Below are 20,566 nucleotides of genomic sequence, written 5' to 3'. Positions count from 1 at the left end.
AAAAACCTTTGGGAAAAGAAAATTCCCTGGTGTACCTCAATGCACATTTTCTTTTAAAACTATGTTTATAAATGTATTTTGACTACATATTCAAAACTGGTTCAAAAGTGAACGTTTTTATCGACTATTGGAAGACTTTGATTAAATGTCCAAACTAGATTTATCAGGTGAATCTTCTCGTGTTGCAACCTTCACAAACAAAAATACTACAATTTTTAAGTCGCATCCCATATATTGCAGCTTAATGATGTTACGACCAGTGAATTTAGGACCCAGATGCAGGACACATAAACAGAGGGGTTGATTGGTAACAAGGTTTATTGTGGCAAATGGAGATGAAGATGGGTTGAAGATTCTGGAGGTTAGCAGAGTGAAGGGGACGAAGGCTGACCAGACCAGAGTAGGGGTGTGAGTGTGGCTGAGCAGTTTTGAGTCCAGAGAGCAGGTTGAGGCAGATGGCTGAGCAGGAAGGCAGGTGGGTGACTGGTGATCCTGAAGCAAAGGAAAAAACAGGGTGAGACTCCAAAACCAAAACAAGCACAAAAGATTAATTTCAAAGGTTTTTTTCCAAATCTTAATTTAGCCTGAGCCGTAGTCTACCGCAGTAGTCGATACAACGATCTGGCGACGAGTGGATGGAGAGCCGGGGTATATATACTGCTGAGTTGATGAGGAGATGGAGAGCTGGTGTGCAGGTGAGAGCAGGTGAAAGGAATGAACCTCAATCAGGAGGGAGCCAGAGTGAGAGAGCCATGACAAATGATTGAATAAATGAGCACTTAATAAGTATGGCTAATTTACAAGTTGCACTGCCCACATGTTAGTCCGCCTTTAGCCACTGAATTCTTTCAACTGTCTATTCTGTCAGGTATCAATGAATTACATCAGCGCACAGGGGTCTTTATGCCTCATTGTCAAAGCTGCAGAGCCTAAGAACCTGAGCCTGAGCAGTCTTATTTCTTCTTCTGTAAAGTTTGAAATTGTTCCCTTTACAATGCCTCTCATCCTCTTTAAAGATTCTTTTTTTTTTAAAGTTATATTTTTGGGCCTTTTTGCCAAATGCCAGCTGTAGAGAGACGGGAAATGTTGGGGGGGAGAGAGTGGGGGATGACATGCAGCAAAGGCCGAGGTTCGGATTCAAACCCGCACGGCTGCCGCGGTGAGGACTATAGTCTCTGTGCGTGGAGAATGCAACATAACCGCTACAGGCCACCCAGCGCCCACGCTCTGAACGTGTGTTAACAACAGACAGCCAATCAAGTCATTTATGAATTTTGTATGAAAAATTGCTGCTATAATCATAATTTCCGTCCCCTTTTCAACACGTTTTCAGCCAAATTCCAATGTTGAAATCCAGTAAGCGTTCTGGGATCCTTCAGAAGTAACAGGACCGAATATGCTTACAGACAAAAGAGTGCTCCGTGGTGAGGTAGGGGGGAATGCAATGACCATGAACTTCTAGCTCCGTGGATGAAAGGAAACACACACACACACTGAAGCATATTTCACAGCCTGAACTTTTTCACTCTTACCTCTATAAAAGAATATGAACCTGTGCTTCTGTTTTCAACACATGCACTGTATCTGTTCTTCTACTTGAGATGAGTTTGTTAACTTGAACTGGCTCTGTTGGTTTTACACAGTCTTGTAATTTTAGTGTTATGACAGCTCAGACAACGCATAAAAAGTTATGGCTTGTAATTGAGAAGGGCAAAGTGTTCCCTGAGTGCGGTCTGTCATATGAATCATCCAATCTTAATGCAGAACCACGAAGTTAACTCATTGATTACTGTCACTAACTTTTAACCACAGATTTCCCACAAAGACCTCTCCTTTTTTCTCTCTCTCTCTCTCTTCCCCTATCTCACTTTGTCACCCCTAACCATGAGCAGTGTGAGTGTGCCTCTATGAAGTGTCAGAGTTGACTTGTTCCGGCACCAAAGCGCCATCTGGCCTCTCCCCACTGTGCTGATAGAGACATCAACTCTGACAGTGTGTGAACAGCCTCTTGTGGATTTAGAGGAATTGCACATCAACAATGGGTGTCCACATTACACGGTACATCAGATCAGCCAGTTTCATCATGCGTTCGTTTTCGCTACACCCTCAGCCGAGGAGTTGGAGCCACAAAAATGTAATGAGTGCACTTGAGGACTCTCTGTTCCCAGCGCTGTTACTTCAGAGATTCTCTGGCAGCAGCTTCCCACCTCCAAGCTGCAAACCAACTTAATTAATACTTGAGCGGACCTGGGTGTCTGTTCCTTTCTTGTATCTGTTCTGCTCCTCTGTTCACCCCTCTCTCTTTACACTCCCATAATAATTCAGTGACTACAGGCCCTCATTTGGGCTGGTTCTGATCAGTCCTCCTCGCTTGATGATGAGCCTCTTTCTTGCTCCGTTAGACGCTGAGATTGTTTCCACTCTAAAATTCTGTACAATCAGTACAATAATGAAACAGACAGCAGCTCTAATGCCGAGCTTAGCATGAGGAGACACTCTTGTTTGCGTTTGATTAGTGGAGAAATATTTCCACTTTTGGGGGAAATACAAGTATTAGGCATTTTGTCCACAGTGAGAAAAGATTTACACTATTCTTGCATTTTGTAGCTCAAACCAGCAGGCTGCTAGATTAGTTTAGCATTTAACAAGAAGGGGGAACGAATTCAAATATAAGCTCCTGCAGAGCTCAGTCATCGTGTTATATTGCCATTGTTCTCTATAAGAACGGAAAAGTTTAGATTATAGCGGATTATGTTGCCAATTCTTTCAGATAGAGTTTAACTTGGTAATATCTGAATAATTCAACTTCATTTTTTAGCTTCAGAGGCACTGGGAGGAAGATTCTGTTGGCTTTGGACAGAGCTAGTCTTTTTTGGTATTTGCTGCAAGGTGTATCCCAGTGCATTAGCAAACAAGTGTGTTCCCCGATTTGTTTGGAAACTGATTTAAACAACCACTTAGCCCGTGTGACATCAGAAAATACAAAGACTCCCTGTCCCTTCTTTCTTTATCCTTTTAGTTATTTCCTCCTTTCACCCACCCTTAGATTTACATTTGTAATAACTTCACTGAAGGCGCCTCTTTTCTAACGTTATATGAGGCTTTTTGCTGTATTTTGTTTACCATCTCAGCACCACATACTTTCTCCTCCTCTTTTGAGTCCTATTTTGTTTAACACAGCCAACAGCCTCAACTCCCCCTCTGTGTTCCTTTGCTATATCATTTTCCCTTCCCCTTGACTTGAATGCAGAACTGCAGGTTTCCAGTGCTGGTCTAGCTGCGGGCCGCCTATTAGATCAAGGTCTTGTGCATTTTCATCTTTAGACAAGAAGAAGAGGAGGGATCTCCCCGGTTCCTTGTCTGAACAGAGCCTGGAGCTGACCGGCCTTTTGGCTTCACCCAGCACATCATCAAACGGACAGTGAGAGGCAGGAGAGGAACGAGGGAGATCGAGGAGCGATAGACAGAGCTGAGATCAAGGTCCCAGCGGAGGCCAACACTCCCACTCGCTCCATGCTGATGACTCATGGAAAGGATATCTGCTGGTGATATTTCACCTCCTGCTACGTTAAACACGGGGTTTGCAGCATGAAAAACATCTACATTTACATCATGTACTGAGCCCTTTAAACAGACAGGCATCGATTTCTGTTTTCAACAAACAAATAAATATAAATGTGGAGCACTGGGCCATGTTTGATTTGTTAATCATTCATTTCATTTTGTACCGTGTGCTATAATTTGAAATACTGGCAACATAATCTTTCTCATGAGGTTAGGGCAAGAGACACGTGGATACAAATCTGACTTCATGCGTTTACAACGCGTCTGCGGATTCCACTATTACATTACTCTAGGCCATTTTCAATATGTGTAAATGTTAGTGCTTGTGCTCAATTGGTTGGTAAAATGTTGTTTTTTGATCAACCTTCTATATCTATGGTTCATAATCTTTCAATAACATAAAGTGTATTGATGTCTTAATCCAACATTGTAAACTACAAAAATGAAACACATGTATTTTAGCGTTTACACGACTTTAGTTCTGTACCATTTTTGTCATTGTGACTTTGGTCTTTATAGTCAGAAATCCTTAGTTGTCTTTTTGCTTTAGAGTACACACGACTGATTGAGTATATTTTGTTGTGTGCACTTTATTATGAAGCAGGTTTTTTAGTCTATATAATATTATTATAAGTTCATGTTTGGAGATCAGCCTGATAAGGTGTCAGTCATGATCCATGTTTCTGCATGCTTTGAGTTCCTATTGCTATGACAACAGCATCAGATAATCTATAAGCAAGTGGAGCTAGAAAATGCTGGCTTGTGTCAAACTATAACCAGTTAAATCAAGCTCACGTCGTATAATGTACACATGAAGACTGTGGTTACCTAATTTAAACTGAAAGGAACACATAGATTAAAAAACAAAAAAGCAGTTTGAGAGAACGGTATAATGTCCAGTTTGCATAACTCCTGCTGTGGACCTAAAAAGGTCTCACCTCAGCCGAACTAAGTCTCATTAATCTACCTTCCAATTTTAAGCTCATTGCGTACAGTAACACCAGCTTGTGCTTTCTTATGTTATTCATACATCACACTTCTCTCAGCGCTGCTTTCCTGAATGCTTTTGGCAGAGTTCATAGATGCAATGTGTCAAACGCTGTCACAGCAGCAACACAACTTTTACCAGCTGTAAACAATACATGCAGCATGGTCTGGGCTGTAAAACATTTAGACAGACTGCAGAGAAAATAGGCCCTAAATGTTGCTGCAGTGATGTTGAAATGAGCCTTTGGAGGAGTTCAACACATCTGTCATTTGTCAGAGCCACCACCCATAAAGGTCAGGGGAATTTTTCAGAGTAAGCAGCACGTGGAGTTTTTTAAGCCCATGCAACTGATCAAACTTGTGGGTGTCTGCTAAGATGAATGATGGCCCTGAAAACCGGATGGCTATATAGACCATTAACTCCAAATGTACAGGAAAAAAACAGAAAGGCTTTGAAGAATGGCACTCGTTCTAGTTATATGGAGCTCAACTAGAGGGCTGTGTCCATCTAGTGTTCAGACATGGTAAGTGAAATTGCTGTAATATCAGACAAAATGAAATACATCACTCTATGTGTGTTTGCAGGAACATAGTGTGGTTTCCTGAGCTCCAAATACATGCGTGTGTGACAGAGTGTAACTCATTTCTGTTAAAAATTCTCAGTATGGTTTTATTCTTACACAGCTGTGCAGCAACGGGCTGATTATTGGTCAAACTTGAGTTCAAGTATGAAAGCAACAGTAAAAACCATCTTTCACCATACAGCATCTGGTTTAACCACCATTTTATTTGGCATAATTTAAAATCATCTCACTGTTAGTTCATTTATACAAATATGCTTTTGTTATATATAAAACAATTACAAACAGATTTCTACAAATCAAGTTCCCAGTGTAAAGGCGTAGTACCACGCACACGGTAGCATACAGCTGCGGGACACAGACAAGAGAGCCCACAGGTGTATGTTCCACTTCAACAGCATTATCCGAGTGAAATCAGGACACGGCAAAAAATACTAACTCACCCCAGTTGACAGTTTGACATGTTGTGCACTTACATTCAACCCTCAGAAATTCTCACATATCCTTTGGCAGATCTCAAACCGCATCACTGTTTTTGCATCACATCTGCTCGTGTTGCGTTTCGGTTATCCTAGACTTTACACAGGCCACAATCTAGGTGAATTATAATACACTCAGCTCAACGAGTAAATGAAAATAACAATAGTAAAAGGGCTGCTGGTATGACTGGCACAAATTGGCCAGTCATTGCTAAAAAAAAAATTAAAAAAAAGTTTTTATAAAATGTATAAAGATCTTCAGATGCGACAAGGCATGTTCCACAAATGCAGCTCTTTCTAACCGTCTGTGCAAGTTGTGCTTGTGCCTTTCCCTCACTGCACCATGCAACACAAGTATGTAAACCACAATCTGTTAAGAGCTGTGGGCCACCAGTACTCCGCTTCATGTGCTCCCTTTTACAAATGCTCAGAGACGTGTTGCACAAGATGTCAGTTTAGCACCTGTGACTTTCAAAGAGGGCTGTAGGAACTGGCTGTGTATGTGTTGACTGGAAGAAACTAAGGCATAGAGCTTCTGAGAAATAACCAAAAAGAAACCCAGAGTTGGTCAAACCTGCATTTAAAAAGGTCTTGGTGGCATTTGCATCACTATAAGGAAACCTTTTGGGGAGCATGGTGATGGTCTTTGGTTTAGATAAGGCACCTGACCAAATAAAAGGCTCCTTTTCGTATTGTAAATTAACTATTGTTTTTACACAGCAGACAAACTGAATGGGCAGATATGACAAGATGCTTCTTCCACAAAAGGTAATTAAATGTCACTAACCATGATAAAAGGAATAGACATGTAAAGATCCTATCACGAGCCAGGTAAAACATACTCTAGTATTTCTTGCAATGCTGAATTAGTTCTGCAGTGGTCATAGTCTGCTGACCTGAAATGTAAGACAAAAATGTAATGGAGAAGTGGAGCACTGTTGAGTGGTGATGTATCAAATCTGAATATTAATTATAACACACAAACATTTTACTGATCAAATAAACATAAGCTATTACAAAAAATATATTCAACTTTGGCCATAACCGCACTCGAGGGTTAAAACATTTTAGGAAACAAATCATTTACAGAGTAAATTCAATATTAGACAAAATATAGTTTCTTTGACCCCATTGTGTCAAGGAGTCATTCTTAGGCATGCTTTAATGGCATTCGGTAAGACATAGACAGAGGAGAGCTGTACAACAACTCAACTTTCTGATACGCGAGAAATCCTCGTACCAGTGAGGGTTAATTTGGCAGAGGCCTTTTGACACCTGCTCCTCTCTTACTGATGAGGGCAAATGGTCGGCTGCTTTTAATGGGACCAGCTTATCTTCAAAGGCCCACTGACTCTTCCATGCATGGCAGTGAGAGAGGTGAAAGAGGCTGGAAGTGTAGCCTGCCAGACAGCTTTTACATGCCAGACTGAGCACGAGGGGGACCGCAGCGCAACAGTTTAACCTTTAATCTGAGCTAGTGGGTAAGGGGTACTGGCACTTGTCCGAGTGTAAACACACCTCATCTTGACTCAAGCTGCTTGAAATTAAAACGTGTTCACCCTCTACTTGGCTGTTTATTACATTTAAATAGGCAAGTCAAACCATCTTGACGGTGGCGCTGCTTGATACTCATGAGATGCAACCTTGGTGAGAGTATGAGGTAGTCATTATTTCTCCACCTGAACAAAGGCAGATCTCTTCTCTCCAGTCGAACAGGGTAGCTTGGTTTGGATGTTGTTATGGCTTTTGACAACCATGATCAGCATTTTATAAGGCGAAGCAGAGAAGCTATAAATCTAGAAAAGATGTAAAATTGGAAAATAAGTGTAAATATCAAAAGTTAAAATGTAAGAAAAATAGAGGATACGGTCAGTTGCTGCCATCTTGGCACAGTCACTTTGGTGATGATGGTAATGGAGTGAAATCCTCCAGGAGATGATTAAGGAAGAGAGGAGCAGCAGAGGAGCAGAAAACACAGTCTGAACTGCTGTTGGTGGCAGCAGCCAGATGACGACTTTTGTTCCTTTGCCTTCCTTTGCATCTGAGGATCTCCATCATCCCTCTCTGCAGTCCAAATCTGGGATTTTTTTTTTTTTTCTTTTTTTTTACAACAGCACACACTTCTTGGGACTCTTTTTTGTGACAGGATACAACACTGCTCTCACAGCTTCAGCAAACACCTCCCTGACGCCATCCTGCAGCAGAGCAGAACACTCCATGTATTTCACAGCCCCAATCTGCTTGGCGAGGGCATTCCCCTGCTGCTGGGTGGTAGGGACCAGGCCCTGCTCCTTCAGCTTCTTCACTGTTTCTGTATCTCCTCTCAGGTCCCTCTTGGTGCCCACCAGCAGGATGGGCACATTTGGGCAGTGGTGAGACACTTCAGGGTGCCACTTGTGCCTGACATTAGCATGGGAGGAGGGGCTGCCAATGGAAAAGCAGATGATGAAAACGTTGGTCTGGGGGTAGGAGAGCGTACGAAGGCGGTCATACTCCTCCTGGCCTGCTGTGTCCCACAGATTAAGGCTGACGGTGCGCCCGTCGACGCTCATCTGAGCACTGTAGTTGTCGAACACTGTGGGAATATACTCTTCTGGAAAGGCATTGGTGGTATAGGAGATGAGCAGGCAGGTTTTACCCACTGCCCCGTCCCCCACCACCACACACTTTATGGTCTGCATCCTGCCTACGACCACTGGGGCTGCAGCACCTGACAACACAGAAAAAGGAATTTAAATGCCGCACACACACAGAGGCCAATGTATAAGGATGGCGAAACCAACAATTACAGAAGGGGAAAAATGCCGACAGTAACTCGGGGTCAGCTGTTTGTAGAGCTCAGTTATTTTCACAATAAGCAGACAAGCTGAGGGCCGCCAACTTCAGCTCATCGACGTAATTAACGCTGCAATTAAAGTCTATATTTAACAACCTCTACTAAGATTTCCATAGTGGACCTTGAACAAATAACAACACCTTAAACGGAAGTGAGACGTCTCTTTTCACTCGCTTTATTATCCCGGTCTGTTCACTTTTGATACTAGGCGTTCCCCCAGTGGCTAGCAACAAGCTAAGGAACTAGCGCGTCTGGTGGCTAACAAGCGAGCTAGTTAGCAAACAAGCTGAAAGTTCATCTGCAAAGCTACTTCTCAAAAAGTTATGTTTCTGGACAAATAACCCCCATCAAGTAACTCGAAAATGTTCTCAAATCTTTTAAAACATGTTTCAGGAGTAGTTATTAGCTTGAACCATTACATTTGAGAGATTTTGTGACTTACCGCCACTTAGCTTTCGATCTCCTTTCGCTTGGAATAGTCAATCACAGCCGCATCCGGGGAGCTGTCCATTACGTAAAGACCGACGCACGGAAACAAAGCAATCTGGTAATTGTAGTTTTATTTTGTGACTGTCGTTCCATGACACTAGATGGCGGTGCTAAGCTTCTACTTCTGCGACCACACACACAGGTCTATACATACTCATGTATATATCCAATATATCTAGGACATATATATATATATATATATATATATATATATATAGGACATATAGGCCTATATGCTTTTCTACATCTATATTAGATATTTAGTTTTTATTTATTTGTCAATTTTATTTCATAAAAAAAAACAATAAAGTTAAGAAAAACAAACAAACATAAAATCTCAAATTTTGAATGAAAAGGAGCAGAAAGAAGATTAATCTTATAATATCTGCCCCTCTTTTACAAAACATGAATTCAAACAAAACAGAACACTTAATTCAAAAACAATTTAAATTAAATTAAATTGGCTGCAGGCAAACACAGCCACTGGCAGCATATTCAAAAATATGTCAGACTTTAAAAAATCTGGCGGGCTCAAGCATCATACCAAAAAGTACTCTGGGCACCAACTAAAATTTTACCCGGTAATTGAGGACATATAGGCTACAACTGCTAGATTTATGAATGGAGTTTGCATATTTATCTCCCTCCAGCAAAAAGAAAGTAGGCCTATGTCCTTAATTTGTCAAAATGATGTCCAATGATACAACTTTCATTTCGAGTGACCCCTTGGAGGCAGTAATTATTTTTTATAGAGTACACTCTGTCGTGTCAACACCATTGACCCTAAAACCTGCCCCTTATTTCATTTTGCTGACCTCTCAGTTAACACTTCAATCCAATTGTCAAGCCTTGGTATGACCATTATGCATGTCAAGAAGGGTCTGAATGCATAAACCCCTACATACCATTTGTTCTGACTTTACCCTTACTCTTGAACTTGCTTCATTCTCACCACTAAATGCCACAGTGTCACTGTTGTGTGTGTATAGAAACAGGTCATAAATACCCCATCTCTTGTCTTGTGGACCTCATGCGAGCTCTTTGGTCAGCACCGGCCTTAAAGCCCATATATCACTTATTCACCTTCAGACAAGATCATTATTCTCACCAAGCCAGTGCTTTCAATCAATATATAATATAGAAGGCAGCTAAAAGAGGGATTACTTTAGACTACTCTCTCCTGCACCCCTGGAGACCTGTTGATGATGTCACCTCTATACACTGAGGCAGGTTCAGAGGCCAGCGCTGACCGACAACCGGACACTCAAGAACACAAAGAGGCACCGGTTTATTGCCTTTCCCAAGAGGTTCTGGCGTCACTGCAGCCTATAAAAAGAGAATTCCCACTGGGCTCATACACCCACAGCCACCCTCTACCCCAGCCCTTGCACCCCTCTATTCTGCCAGGAGATTCCCCGGGACGTCTCTAGCATTTCCATGACAACAGACGCTGACAGAGATGGGGGTGACTGTGTCAAGAGATGCAGCGAGAGGCAGTTCATTTGAGAGGGAAATGATAGAGAGAAGAAGACTCAGGACCGCAAGAAACAGGAGCAGCAGTTAATGAGGAAGAGTGGGTGCTCTCAAAGCTACTAAGCTTGAATTCAAAAACAACAAGTTATTTAGCAACAAAACAGACACTTTGATGAGCTTTTTAAGAGAAGACACTTATATTCATATTACGGTCTTTATTCATCATCTCTTTTTTTTATCAAACCACATAATACAATGAACAACCAATGCTATTCAATAAAGTTATAGAATCTTTTCACATAAAATAACAAAAATTACAGAAGTCGTCTCCTCGAAGCCTCTTCTTCAGTTTGTAAAGTGCATCAGAACAATGAGACCTCTCAACAAGGGGATTAACAGTTCAATATAGTACCGAGTTCGGGCCAGTTTGTAAGGCAGACAAATGTGAGAACACAGCGGTCTCTAGGGGTAGGAGGCTCACAGTATGCAAAACATTTGGGCAATTTATTAAAACCAAAAAAACTTCCTTTTTTGATACTCCAGATTGCAATAGTGTCCCAAGTTACAGTTCTTACAAAGCATACTTGTCAAGACAGGCACACAGTATTGTCACTTTTTAGTGTTTAACAGACGCTAAATCAGTGTTGACCTGTTCAACATGTGAAAATGACTGTAGTCTAGTCTTCTTGTAGTGTCCTATCGCCTGCAAAGGACACAACTGTGAGCAAAAGAGGTAGGATTTGCAGCATCTACTTTGAGTTTGTGAGATGAAGCAGATGTGATGAAAATGCCCCCATCGCTTTTAGTGCAGCTCCATTTCACATATTGGAAACCCAAGCACCCAGAAATACATGCACATTTGAGAGAAGCTGAATTTAGAAGACCAGAAATCTGACTGATGACTCACACTCTTCATGAATATTCATCTGAAATTAAAACTGGTTTGAAGAAACATCCAAGGACGCGGATCCAAACAGAAATGAAAAGGGTGAAAACCCTGTGCAGTACAGGCACTTGTTCACTTCCACAGCGGCTGTGCTGCAGCAGCTCGAGGCATTTTGGGAATACGTGACGCTGAGGGTATTTTAGAGCTAGTAGGAGAGCTGCTGGTGCTTGTTGTCTTGGCAGTTTTATTTCGAGCAGCAGATATGACTGCCGTGCGGATAGTCTTGGCTGTGGCAGAGGACGGGCTGTGGGCAGTGCGCGGCTGTGAGGGTGCCTGAGTCTCAGAATTTGGAGCGACACGTTTGGACACCCTTAGAGGAGTCCCTCTGATGAAGGCTGGCTGGCTGCTACCGGAGATTTTCTCTGGTAGGGATCTTTCCGAGGTCCTGCGGGTTAAGTTGGGCTTTTCAGGAGTCTGTTGCTCACTTACAGTTCTCTCTCGTGTGCTATGACTGCGCTTCCCTTCTGTCTGAACAGCAGCTGACCGCGTGATAGCAGAGGAGCGCATCGATATGCTACGAGGAGTAGACGGCCGACTGGGTGTGGGTGGTTGAGCAGAGGTTGGGGCTCCATTTGAAGGCTCAGTTTTGGAGCGCACCCTGGGAATCCCTGTGCCATTGGAAGGTCCTGCACGGGACACAAGGCCCCTTTTAGCCCCTATTCCACTACGCACAGGGGTCTTCGAGGCTCGAGGATCTTCTTTTGATGTAGGAGTTCCTGGAGTTGTCGCCTCTCGGAGGTCAACCTCCCTCTCTTTCCTCCACTTGGAGCAGAGGCTGGGGGCAGGCCGTGGAAGCGGGGAGGTCGGCGGTGACAAGGCGTCGTAGGATCGGAGGCCTTTTACCAGAGTGTGGCACTCCAGTGATTCGCCCACTCTGGAGTACGGCTGCGCCATCTCTCTCTCAGGACTTGGCAGGGCTGAGCACTCCTCAGGCTGTGATTGGCTGAACTCTGGTAGACTGGAGTGCATCCAGTTCTCCTCCACTGGTGTGGACACCACTTTTGTGCTCGAGTGCTTTTTTAAACCCACATCAGGGGAAGAAAGCACAGCGTTTGTTGTCCTTGTGGGTGTCTCTTTTGCCGGTGGTTGGGGCTGGACCCTCTCTGGAGCATTCATTGATGAATGTGATTGGCTTTCAGATTTGTGGTGCTTTAACGACCCTGCACTTCTTTTACTTTGCGCAACTGTTCCCCTTGTGTGAGGAGAACAAGGTAAAGACCCCTCAAAACAAGGCTCTTTAGCTTTACTCTGGATAGATACAGTACTGTCTGTCACTGGCTGGCCGATTTTTTGTCCAGAAGTGGAGGTCTGTGTTTTGACACACAGGGAAGGCGTATCAGGGGGGATAGCACCAGACTCAGGACAGGAACTGGGTGAAGATGAAGCACTCATTGAAACCAAGTTTTCATGTGAAACCTCTGATTCTTTCAGAAGTGCTGCTGCCTTCGGTTGGCCTTGCAGAACGTAAGAAATGCTCTCAGGTCCATGATGCTTCACTGTGAAGCCACTACCAATCTGTGAACAGCTAAATGTAGCAGCGTCCGAGTCCTGAACCATTTCCTTCCCCCAGCTTGTCGCTTTGCTGCGCTGAAACCTGCTCCTCCTACCCAGAAAGGTTTCTCTGTCAATTGGGGAAAATGCGTCGTCAGTCTCTGGAGAGCTACAAAGCACAGCAGAGGACTCGTGGTCAGACGAGCTGTTGGAGTGATAACTGGTCGACGTCGGGCTGCTGCCAAGCTCAGGGAAGCCTTTCAGCATGGAAGAGTTTTGGAAATGGGTGTCTTTGGGGAGGTTCTGGGAAAGTCTGCGGGAGTCGGAGCTTCTCAGGCTACGTCGACTCCAAGTGTGGCTCAAATTCTTCTCCAAAAGTTTTTCCAGTTCGTCTTGGTCTCCCTGACTCTGAGGTTCTCTGGCTTGGCTGAGGCTGAGGTCCAGCCCCGTACAAACAGCCAGAGAGCGACGCTTTTCCCCAATCTCACGTTGACGTTCCAGCCGTTTCCGTTCCTTCAGTTCCCTCTCTGCATTTTCCTGTAAGGACGGGATGGAATCATTAAGTTCCAATTTATTCATCTTTCTCTTAGTGACAATTGTATCTAATCCACAGACAAGTCCCTCAATTTCTAAATCCTACCTGGACAGCTCTCTGGAAGCGGTGGCAGAACGAATGGAAGACCCTGCAGGCCTCCTCCACGTTGAATGTGCTGTCATCTTCACAGAAGAACTCCACCAGTGCCTGACTTGACATCCTCATACCTTCTACTTCATCCTCTGCCTCCTTCAGACGTTCCTCAGCCATCTGCACGCAGACACAGATGACACAATTAACCTTTAAAACAAGTTCTATGCATTTGGACTCCTGCTTACATTCATTGTTCTGCATAAACCTATTTTAGGATTTGATTGAGTTTTTAAATTAAAGAGACTGTTGAGTGTTTTATACCTCTAAGAAAGGTTTTGTATGCTGCTGGGTCTCTGCCTCAGTCTGGATGTTTGCCTTGAGGGATGCCACTCTGCTTTTTAACTTGGATAAGTCCTCAAGCACAGACTCCTCAGACAACCTGCAGAGCAAAAGAGGGTATTCGATGAGGGTAAGAACTTTTCAGAAATAGCTGAATCATTTACATTCATTTAGAAGACATCTCTGGTAATTACACTGTTTTAAGGTGTGTTTCATAAACTGTTATCTATAAACACAAAAAAAAAGATTGCACTGCATGAATTGTTGTACTTTTCAAAGCAGAATAGGGATGGTCCTCCTTTAGACCCATGCAGAGAATCTCAAATATTGGCTCTGAGTTCCAATGTTGTCATGACCCAGTTTCACTCACACAGCTTGCTATTGCTAACAGCTGGGCCCCTTGTTCTGACACATGAATGCAGTAGATTTACATTACAGCAGGATGGGTGTATTGATGCTATTAAGTTTGGCTTGTATATTCTTGCACAGTCAGTGTAGGATCTGATGAGGTTTGGGAAGAGACTGACCTGGAGGCGGAGCCAACATGGCCTAGTTGGCTGGGAAATGACAGTAAACTCTGGTCCTTTTTCACAGCTTCCTGTGGAGACAAACACAAATGATTATCAAGCCATTGTCTCAATAGAAGCACAAATGTTGATAAAATCATATGCTCTGTGGAGCGGTCTGGCCTCAGGGGCTTAAAAGGCTTCTGTTGTCCGATCAAATGTGGTCAGAAAGTTCCCTTTCTTGCAAAAACTATGATTTGAGTAATTTCCCAATTTTCTTTTTCAATGGTGATCAAATCACACATGTTTTCTCTTACTCCTCTAACTGAAGACTGCTTCACAAATAGATCTTTTTAAAGACACAAACTCACTTTAGCACTCAGTGAACTTTTTTCTACACCCACATTTTAAATCTTACCATGGCAACAAAATGTAGCAGGTTCATGCCCGGCTTGTTGGCTTTGGTGTCAGCCAGTTTGAGAAGCGATGAAATCCGGAAACCAGCGGCATTCCCAGCATATCCACCCTGAGAGGCAACACACAAGGTCAGAATAACACTCATCTACACACACAGACATTGTGTCACAGTTTTAAACAAACAATAATACAAGATCCAGGTGCACCATCAGAGTGACACGCCTGAACACACACCCAGACCCCACAGCGAACTGTGTATTGTATCCAGATGAAAGAACTGAATCAGCTTTGTAAGGCTGGAGAAAATAAAGAAAAATTGGGAAGTATAAAGGAGCACTCACAGCATTCATATAGTTTCCTGCTTTCAGCACCAAACGTAGGATAGAGTGTAATTCAGGACAGCTCAGCAGTTCTATGAGTCAGAGAAAGAGATTCAGTATTGTACCTCAATGTTGACGAATGATGAAGATAAATATGAGAGCAGCAGACACCAAGACCTTCAAATAAGTAATACATTGTTTAAATTCTAACTTTCCCACTTAAAACCAATTCAAAGTGGAAGCATCTTAAAAGAGGCAAAGATCTCAATCTACATAGAAGTGGGTTGAACGACTCCCTGCTGTTAACTTTACCTCTGGCCGCCTCCCTCAGACATCTGGCTGCCACACACAGAGAGGTCACAGCAGGGTCGAACTCTTGTTGCAGGATCATGGCATCCAGACGTAGCCGAAAGCTAATGGAAGAGGAAAGAGGGGGACGGATGGATGGATGAATGGGTGGGGGTGGGTGACGATGGAGACAAAAAGGCACTTGTGATCAATCATCGGTTAAACAAGCACATGCCATCACAAAGAGAAGCATGCGATGGGGGAAATGTCCTTTACTCATCATTGTGAAAGAGGGGAGTTTTATAGCTTAGACTGAAAGTAAAAGTGTCAGGACAGTACTGGTTTTTTTTAAACATAAATTACCAAATATAGAGATATGGGTTTACCTGGGGATTTCCACTAACAGCAGTAGAAAAAGATCAGGCTCTCCAAGCCAGCTCCGCTCCCCACTGAACTTCCTCAGGCGAGACTCCTGAGAGAGAGCAGATGCTGGTTAAAATCTGCAGAGCAGCTTTGACTGAAAAACAGTCTGGAAAAAAACAACGCGCTGTCAACAGTCAATTCCAATATCTCTCAGCTTGGCCCTTCTCCGGAAACAGACCACATCACACAACATGGTGTAATGGCAGACTCTTGATCATCCTAACCAGAGCCAGATGATGAGTCAGAGGAGAGCGAAAGGGAGGGGGGGAAGGGGTTGTCACTGTTGTATTTGTATGCCAAAAAAGGCACTTTACCTCCTCACTGTCAGGCAGCAGTTTGCAGAGTTCTGTGAGCTTCTCCGCTCCGTAACGGTCCCCAGCACCCTGCCTGATATCTTCAACTATCTCCTTAGCAGGCCTGCAGGAAAAAATGGACAGATTCGTTTTTCAGTATGAAATCATTCTTCATGTGCGATTTATCAGAGCACAAGCATAAAAGTCCCCCAGCCCCAGAATGTTATGAGGAGCGGGGGTTGGTTGACGCCAAACTCCAGTCAAAGAGGAAAATAAAATCTGAGAAAATGTCTCAAAGATGAAAGTGTGATGTCAAGGTGAAAGACCAGAAACCGAACTGACTGACTTTCTGACCTCTGACTTATTTCCTCAGAGTGACACATCTGTCCTCCGTTCCAGCAGTTCTTCATTATCCTCTCCATTATCCCCCCACACCCCATCTTACAAACCATCACACATGCACACACTGTACATTACATGCATGCTACTGTGTGTGGCTTTAATTCTCTAACGTAATGTCTTCATTCAAAGCACAACATTCACATCCATAGTATAATCAAAGTGAGGCTGTTAAAGACATCTAATGCAGAAAACCCTTTGAAAACTGACATCTAACACACTTATTGTGACCTGTGTAATCTGTCCAAACTAGTTCCTCTGAAAACAAAGAAAGAAGAAAAAGAAAAAGAAAAAGAAAAAGAAAAAGAAGGCTATTGAAGAGCCATTTCCTAGACACTGATGATTGCAAATATAAAAACACAGATTTTGTTTAAACTACACCCACAATTCAGCTCTGTCTGTGTTTACAATACAGTGAAAATAAAGTCTTAGCAAGGCAGATGTTTGGGTACATTCACATAATGGCTTTCCCTGCAAGTCTTGACAAATCTGCTCTCAAGAAGAGCCACTCTTTAGTTTAGAGGAGCACAATTAAGTGAACATCGCATGCACACGTGGAGGCATGAATTATAGCATGCGAGCACTTTTTTTTTAATCTCTTTATGTAATAGTTCTACCTGCAACAGTTCAAATGTCATTAAAGACAACATCAAAACATTGCTCACAATGTCTCAGACATAAACCTGTATCTAGGTGTGTTTTAACGATTATTATTAAACAGCACTTTTCATTAGACATACAAGAGGCACAGCTTTGTTCGTCCGGGCAAACATGCTAAACAGGCTTTTGTAAAAGCATGAATAGGGCAGGCTGCCAGTGGGGTGTCTGTCTGCAGGGACTAGCTTTTACATTAGAAACATCTTTGAGGGCACCAGCAGGTGTCAACTCTTGACTCTTAGGGCTAAACTAAGAGCCCTAAGCTCTGCTTCAAGACCCCCACTCCAGCCACCCAGGGTGCATCCTCCCCTGCACCTGTCCCCCTGCAATAAACGTGGATTCCCTCAACCTGACACTTGACTTCCTCTCTCTGTCTGGATGAGGATTCACACTTCTGACACAGCCTGGCATGCACACGCACAGAAGCCCACCCATCTTTGATGTATGGCCACACACTTCACAGACAACTCAAGAGAAGAACTGTTCCCTTGGGCACACTTCTAAACACTTCAGTTTCCTGCTCTTAAACCTACTTTCAGTATTGATTGTTGGTGACCTCCAGGAAAAGTAGACAAAGAGGCTAAAAGCTAAAACTGTTCAATGTTAGCAGATTGACTGATTGAGGAATGAGGTTGGAAATTATCACTCATATCTTGATATTAATCTTTGAAATGGTGAAAAAGTGAAAAAACAAAACAAACAAAACGTTTTTTCAAAGCCCAAATATAATTTCTTAAACTGTGACATTTTGTCCCACCAATAGCAGAATCCCTACAACATAACATTTTCAATAACACTAAACAGGAACAAGCAGCATTTGTCATGCTGGAACCTGCATAAATCTGTGTTTTGCTTTGAAAACAGACTAAACAATCATTTTTGAAAGAGTAGTTGCAGGCCATATTTCTTTTAAATCTATGGACTTAAAGTTTGAACTGAACACAGAAGCTTACATCTTAAACTGGCGTAAAAATATTCCAATGTTCATGCTGCGTTTGGAGTCCAACAGGGAGATCTGTAAAAAAAAGAAAAAGGACACAAGAAGAGTGTAAGAATAAACTTTCTCATCACAGACATGGCAGATACATTTCACTGCCATCCATATAATCTCACCTCCTCTGGGCTGTCCTGTGGAGATCTGCAGCGCAGCAAGGAAGACCTGCGCCTTAAGGTGCCCGTTCTGTCCTGAGGCTTACTGTCCTTCTGTCCAAACAGCTCGTCCAGAGAGTGAAGGTCAATTGGGAACTCATCCTCGTCCTGGGCTGCCCCACTCCACACACTCTTCCTCCCCTCCACCTTCTCTTTAGGGATCCGCTCCCAGTTCAGCTTCCTTAGCCGGCTGCGACGGGCGCTGTCTGTCCGGCTAAAAGGTGAGGAGGAGGAAGGAGAGCCAGGTGGAGGCGGAGGAGGCGGCGGAGGCGGCGGAGGGGCCGGGGGAGGTGGCAGAGGAGCGACCAGCACTGGACGTGAATCCATGGCTGTCACTTCCACAGCGGAGGGAGGTTCAGGGAGTGTTCCATGAAAGGCACGAGGTTCCTTGCAGGCAACACTCAAGTTGATAAGCATAGAGGCTGTGTCAGGATAGTGAGGGAGGGGTGACAGTGGGCCTGCTCAGTCAGGCTGTGACGTATTTACTTCCAGTGACTCAAAATTCAAAGGTCAGTCAGTACTTCCAGCCTGGGAAAAAAACACAAAAACATTCTTATCTCAGACTTTGTCGAACACAAAAAAAGAGAGAGGAAGTGATTTTATCCCAGAGAGTTGCAACATCAGTCGAGTCAGGCGGCTTTAACCTAGGCCATGACCTCACCTGGGCTTTCTGACACCTGGACCTACTCTCCTTTCATTAGCATGACTCGGCTGCATTGGCTGATCTAACAAGTAGTTGCAGCTAAAAATGTAACCTCTGGTTCAACTTTCCATGGAAGTTCAAGGCATTTTGGGGGAAAGTACAACTTGAGCAAGAGGACGTCTCACCCTCTCTTTGAAAAGCTTGTCAAATCCTGTTCAGATTCACCTCACTGCATGCACATACGCCTACACCAAGCACCCTCTCCCTTCTAATTAGAATACATGGAGACACCACGAGCAAGGGGAGATGCACAGTTATTGCACAGTAATATTCCTTCTTCGTTATGAGAGGTTCACGTCTAAAATCTGGTTGTACGCACTTGCACGAGCAAGTTTGAAGCAGGATTAGATGCCTAATGCAATTAGAGATGAGTCAGAGGTTTCAGGTGTCTGGTTCGAGGGCAAAGTCTTCAATCATGACACGGGTTTGCACTTGGCCAGAAAACACCTTCTCGTCCTCGCTCGCGATTTGACCATGAATCACAACTTCAGAGGGACTTGTTTTGGGATAAGCTTGATGCAAAGCTGTTCCAGTGAACGCCGCACGAGCGCGCTGCAAAAAACTGACGCCGTTAGTGATTTCATCCTCCATCATTTCTGGAGATCTGTATCTTCACGAGCGAGAAATGATTTGACAATTCTTGTTTAAGGGGTTTGTAGAGGGAATGCAAAGTTGTGGGGGAAGTGGGCTATGAAGGAACATTTAATAATGCTAAATTAACGCTAGCCATGATCATCGTGTCTTTTTTCTTTTTACTTTCTTATTTGATAATTGATTAAAGGCTAAACAACAAAAACGACTTCCGTGGCTCAGTGGACTCAGTTAGACTTTTAGGATGATCCAATTAAAAAAAAAAAAAAAAGCCTTAAATCAAAGTAAGTTGTATTAGCACTTGTCATGTCCCTGATTCAGAACAACTCAATATATTTATTTCCCTTACCTGACGCAGACGACTTGACTACTCCAGCGAGTTAACCCCACAAGCACCAAGCAGAGTTCACTTTTAAATATTACAGCAAACATTGATTAATGTACGCTTCCATTCCAGGTTGTTGTTTTTTTTCTTGTATCTTCTTTATCGCAGTTACTTGGGTCGCTCCGCTCGCTACAGTCCTCTTGTCTTTCTCAACTTGCAGGGAAACTTCCACACAGTTCAGCGGGAACGCGCAGGCGCGCGCAGGCACGCCGATTTGCGTTGTTGCTACCTCCCAGTTTTCCCATGGGCGGATTTAGAGTTGTCAGGTAGGAGGAGCATACTAAGCTTAATTACGCGTTTCTCCACTTTCAGATTGTTTTGATGGAAATGAATTTATAATAACTTTATCTCGTTAAAAAATAAAATATAGAAGTGTCAGGTTCTCAGCTCATTATACCTTTAATATTCAGCTTCATGTATTTCTATCATCTTTCAGAGATTGTTTTAATGGCATTGATGCCTCACATTTAGCTTTAAAAACTAGTTTTCCAAGCACAGATAAGACTGTTCATGAAAGTTTGCAGGCAGGAGCTACATTGGCAGTCTGATAAGTCTCTATTTCAAACTAATCATCACAGTGGGCAGGGCTGTGATCTGTGATTGGTGAAGGCCTTGATCATGC

The 20,566-nt window shown here is 43.3% G+C and overlaps 2 protein-coding genes across 2 annotated transcripts; both read right to left on the bottom strand.

The window, feature by feature from the left end:
• Positions 1-5,318: 5,318 nt before the first annotated feature.
• On the bottom strand, positions 5,319-8,996 carry rhogd (ras homolog gene family, member Gd). Its single transcript, XM_061047765.1, has 2 exons — positions 8,890-8,996; positions 5,319-8,321 (listed from the first exon to the last, which is right to left on the bottom strand). Exon 2 carries the CDS (start codon positions 8,290-8,292, stop codon positions 7,717-7,719), a length of 576 nt encoding a protein of 191 aa, XP_060903748.1. The 5' UTR covers positions 8,293-8,321; positions 8,890-8,996; the 3' UTR covers positions 5,319-7,716.
• Positions 8,997-10,610: 1,614 nt separating this feature from the next.
• fhdc2 (FH2 domain containing 2) lies at positions 10,611-20,133 on the bottom strand. The gene is made up of 12 exons (XM_061047763.1): positions 19,909-20,133; positions 18,230-18,793; positions 18,070-18,131; positions 16,082-16,184; positions 15,731-15,816; positions 15,369-15,469; positions 15,078-15,148; positions 14,738-14,845; positions 14,341-14,411; positions 13,796-13,913; positions 13,487-13,651; positions 10,611-13,383 (listed from the first exon to the last, which is right to left on the bottom strand). Exons 2-12 carry the CDS (start codon positions 18,680-18,682, stop codon positions 11,428-11,430), a joined length of 3,294 nt encoding a protein of 1,097 aa, XP_060903746.1. The 5' UTR covers positions 18,683-18,793; positions 19,909-20,133; the 3' UTR covers positions 10,611-11,427.
• Between the last annotated feature and the right edge of the window lie 433 nt (positions 20,134-20,566).

This window comes from Labrus mixtus, chromosome 10, assembly GCF_963584025.1.
Source record: "Labrus mixtus chromosome 10, fLabMix1.1, whole genome shotgun sequence".
In the NCBI taxonomy this organism is placed as follows: domain Eukaryota; kingdom Metazoa; phylum Chordata; class Actinopteri; order Labriformes; family Labridae; genus Labrus; species Labrus mixtus.
This window is presented reverse-complemented; position numbering and strand designations above follow the sequence as displayed.

What these genes read in the sequence shown, in the direction of transcription:
- rhogd (XM_061047765.1), bottom strand. Translation starts at nt 8,292, where the DNA reads ATGCAGACCATAAAGTGTGTGGTGGTGGGGGACGGGGCAGTGGGTAAA.
- fhdc2 (XM_061047763.1), bottom strand. Translation starts at nt 18,682, where the DNA reads ATGCTTATCAACTTGAGTGTTGCCTGCAAGGAACCTCGTGCCTTTCAT. An exon ending in CACAGGACAGCCCAGAGGAG is followed by an intron (nt 18,132 to 18,229) that starts GTGAGATTATAT and finishes TTTTTTTTACAG; the next exon opens with ATCTCCCTGTTGGACTCCAA. An exon ending in TGCTACATTTTGTTGCCATG is followed by an intron (nt 14,412 to 14,737) that starts GTAAGATTTAAA and finishes TTGTCTCCACAG; the next exon opens with GAAGCTGTGAAAAAGGACCA.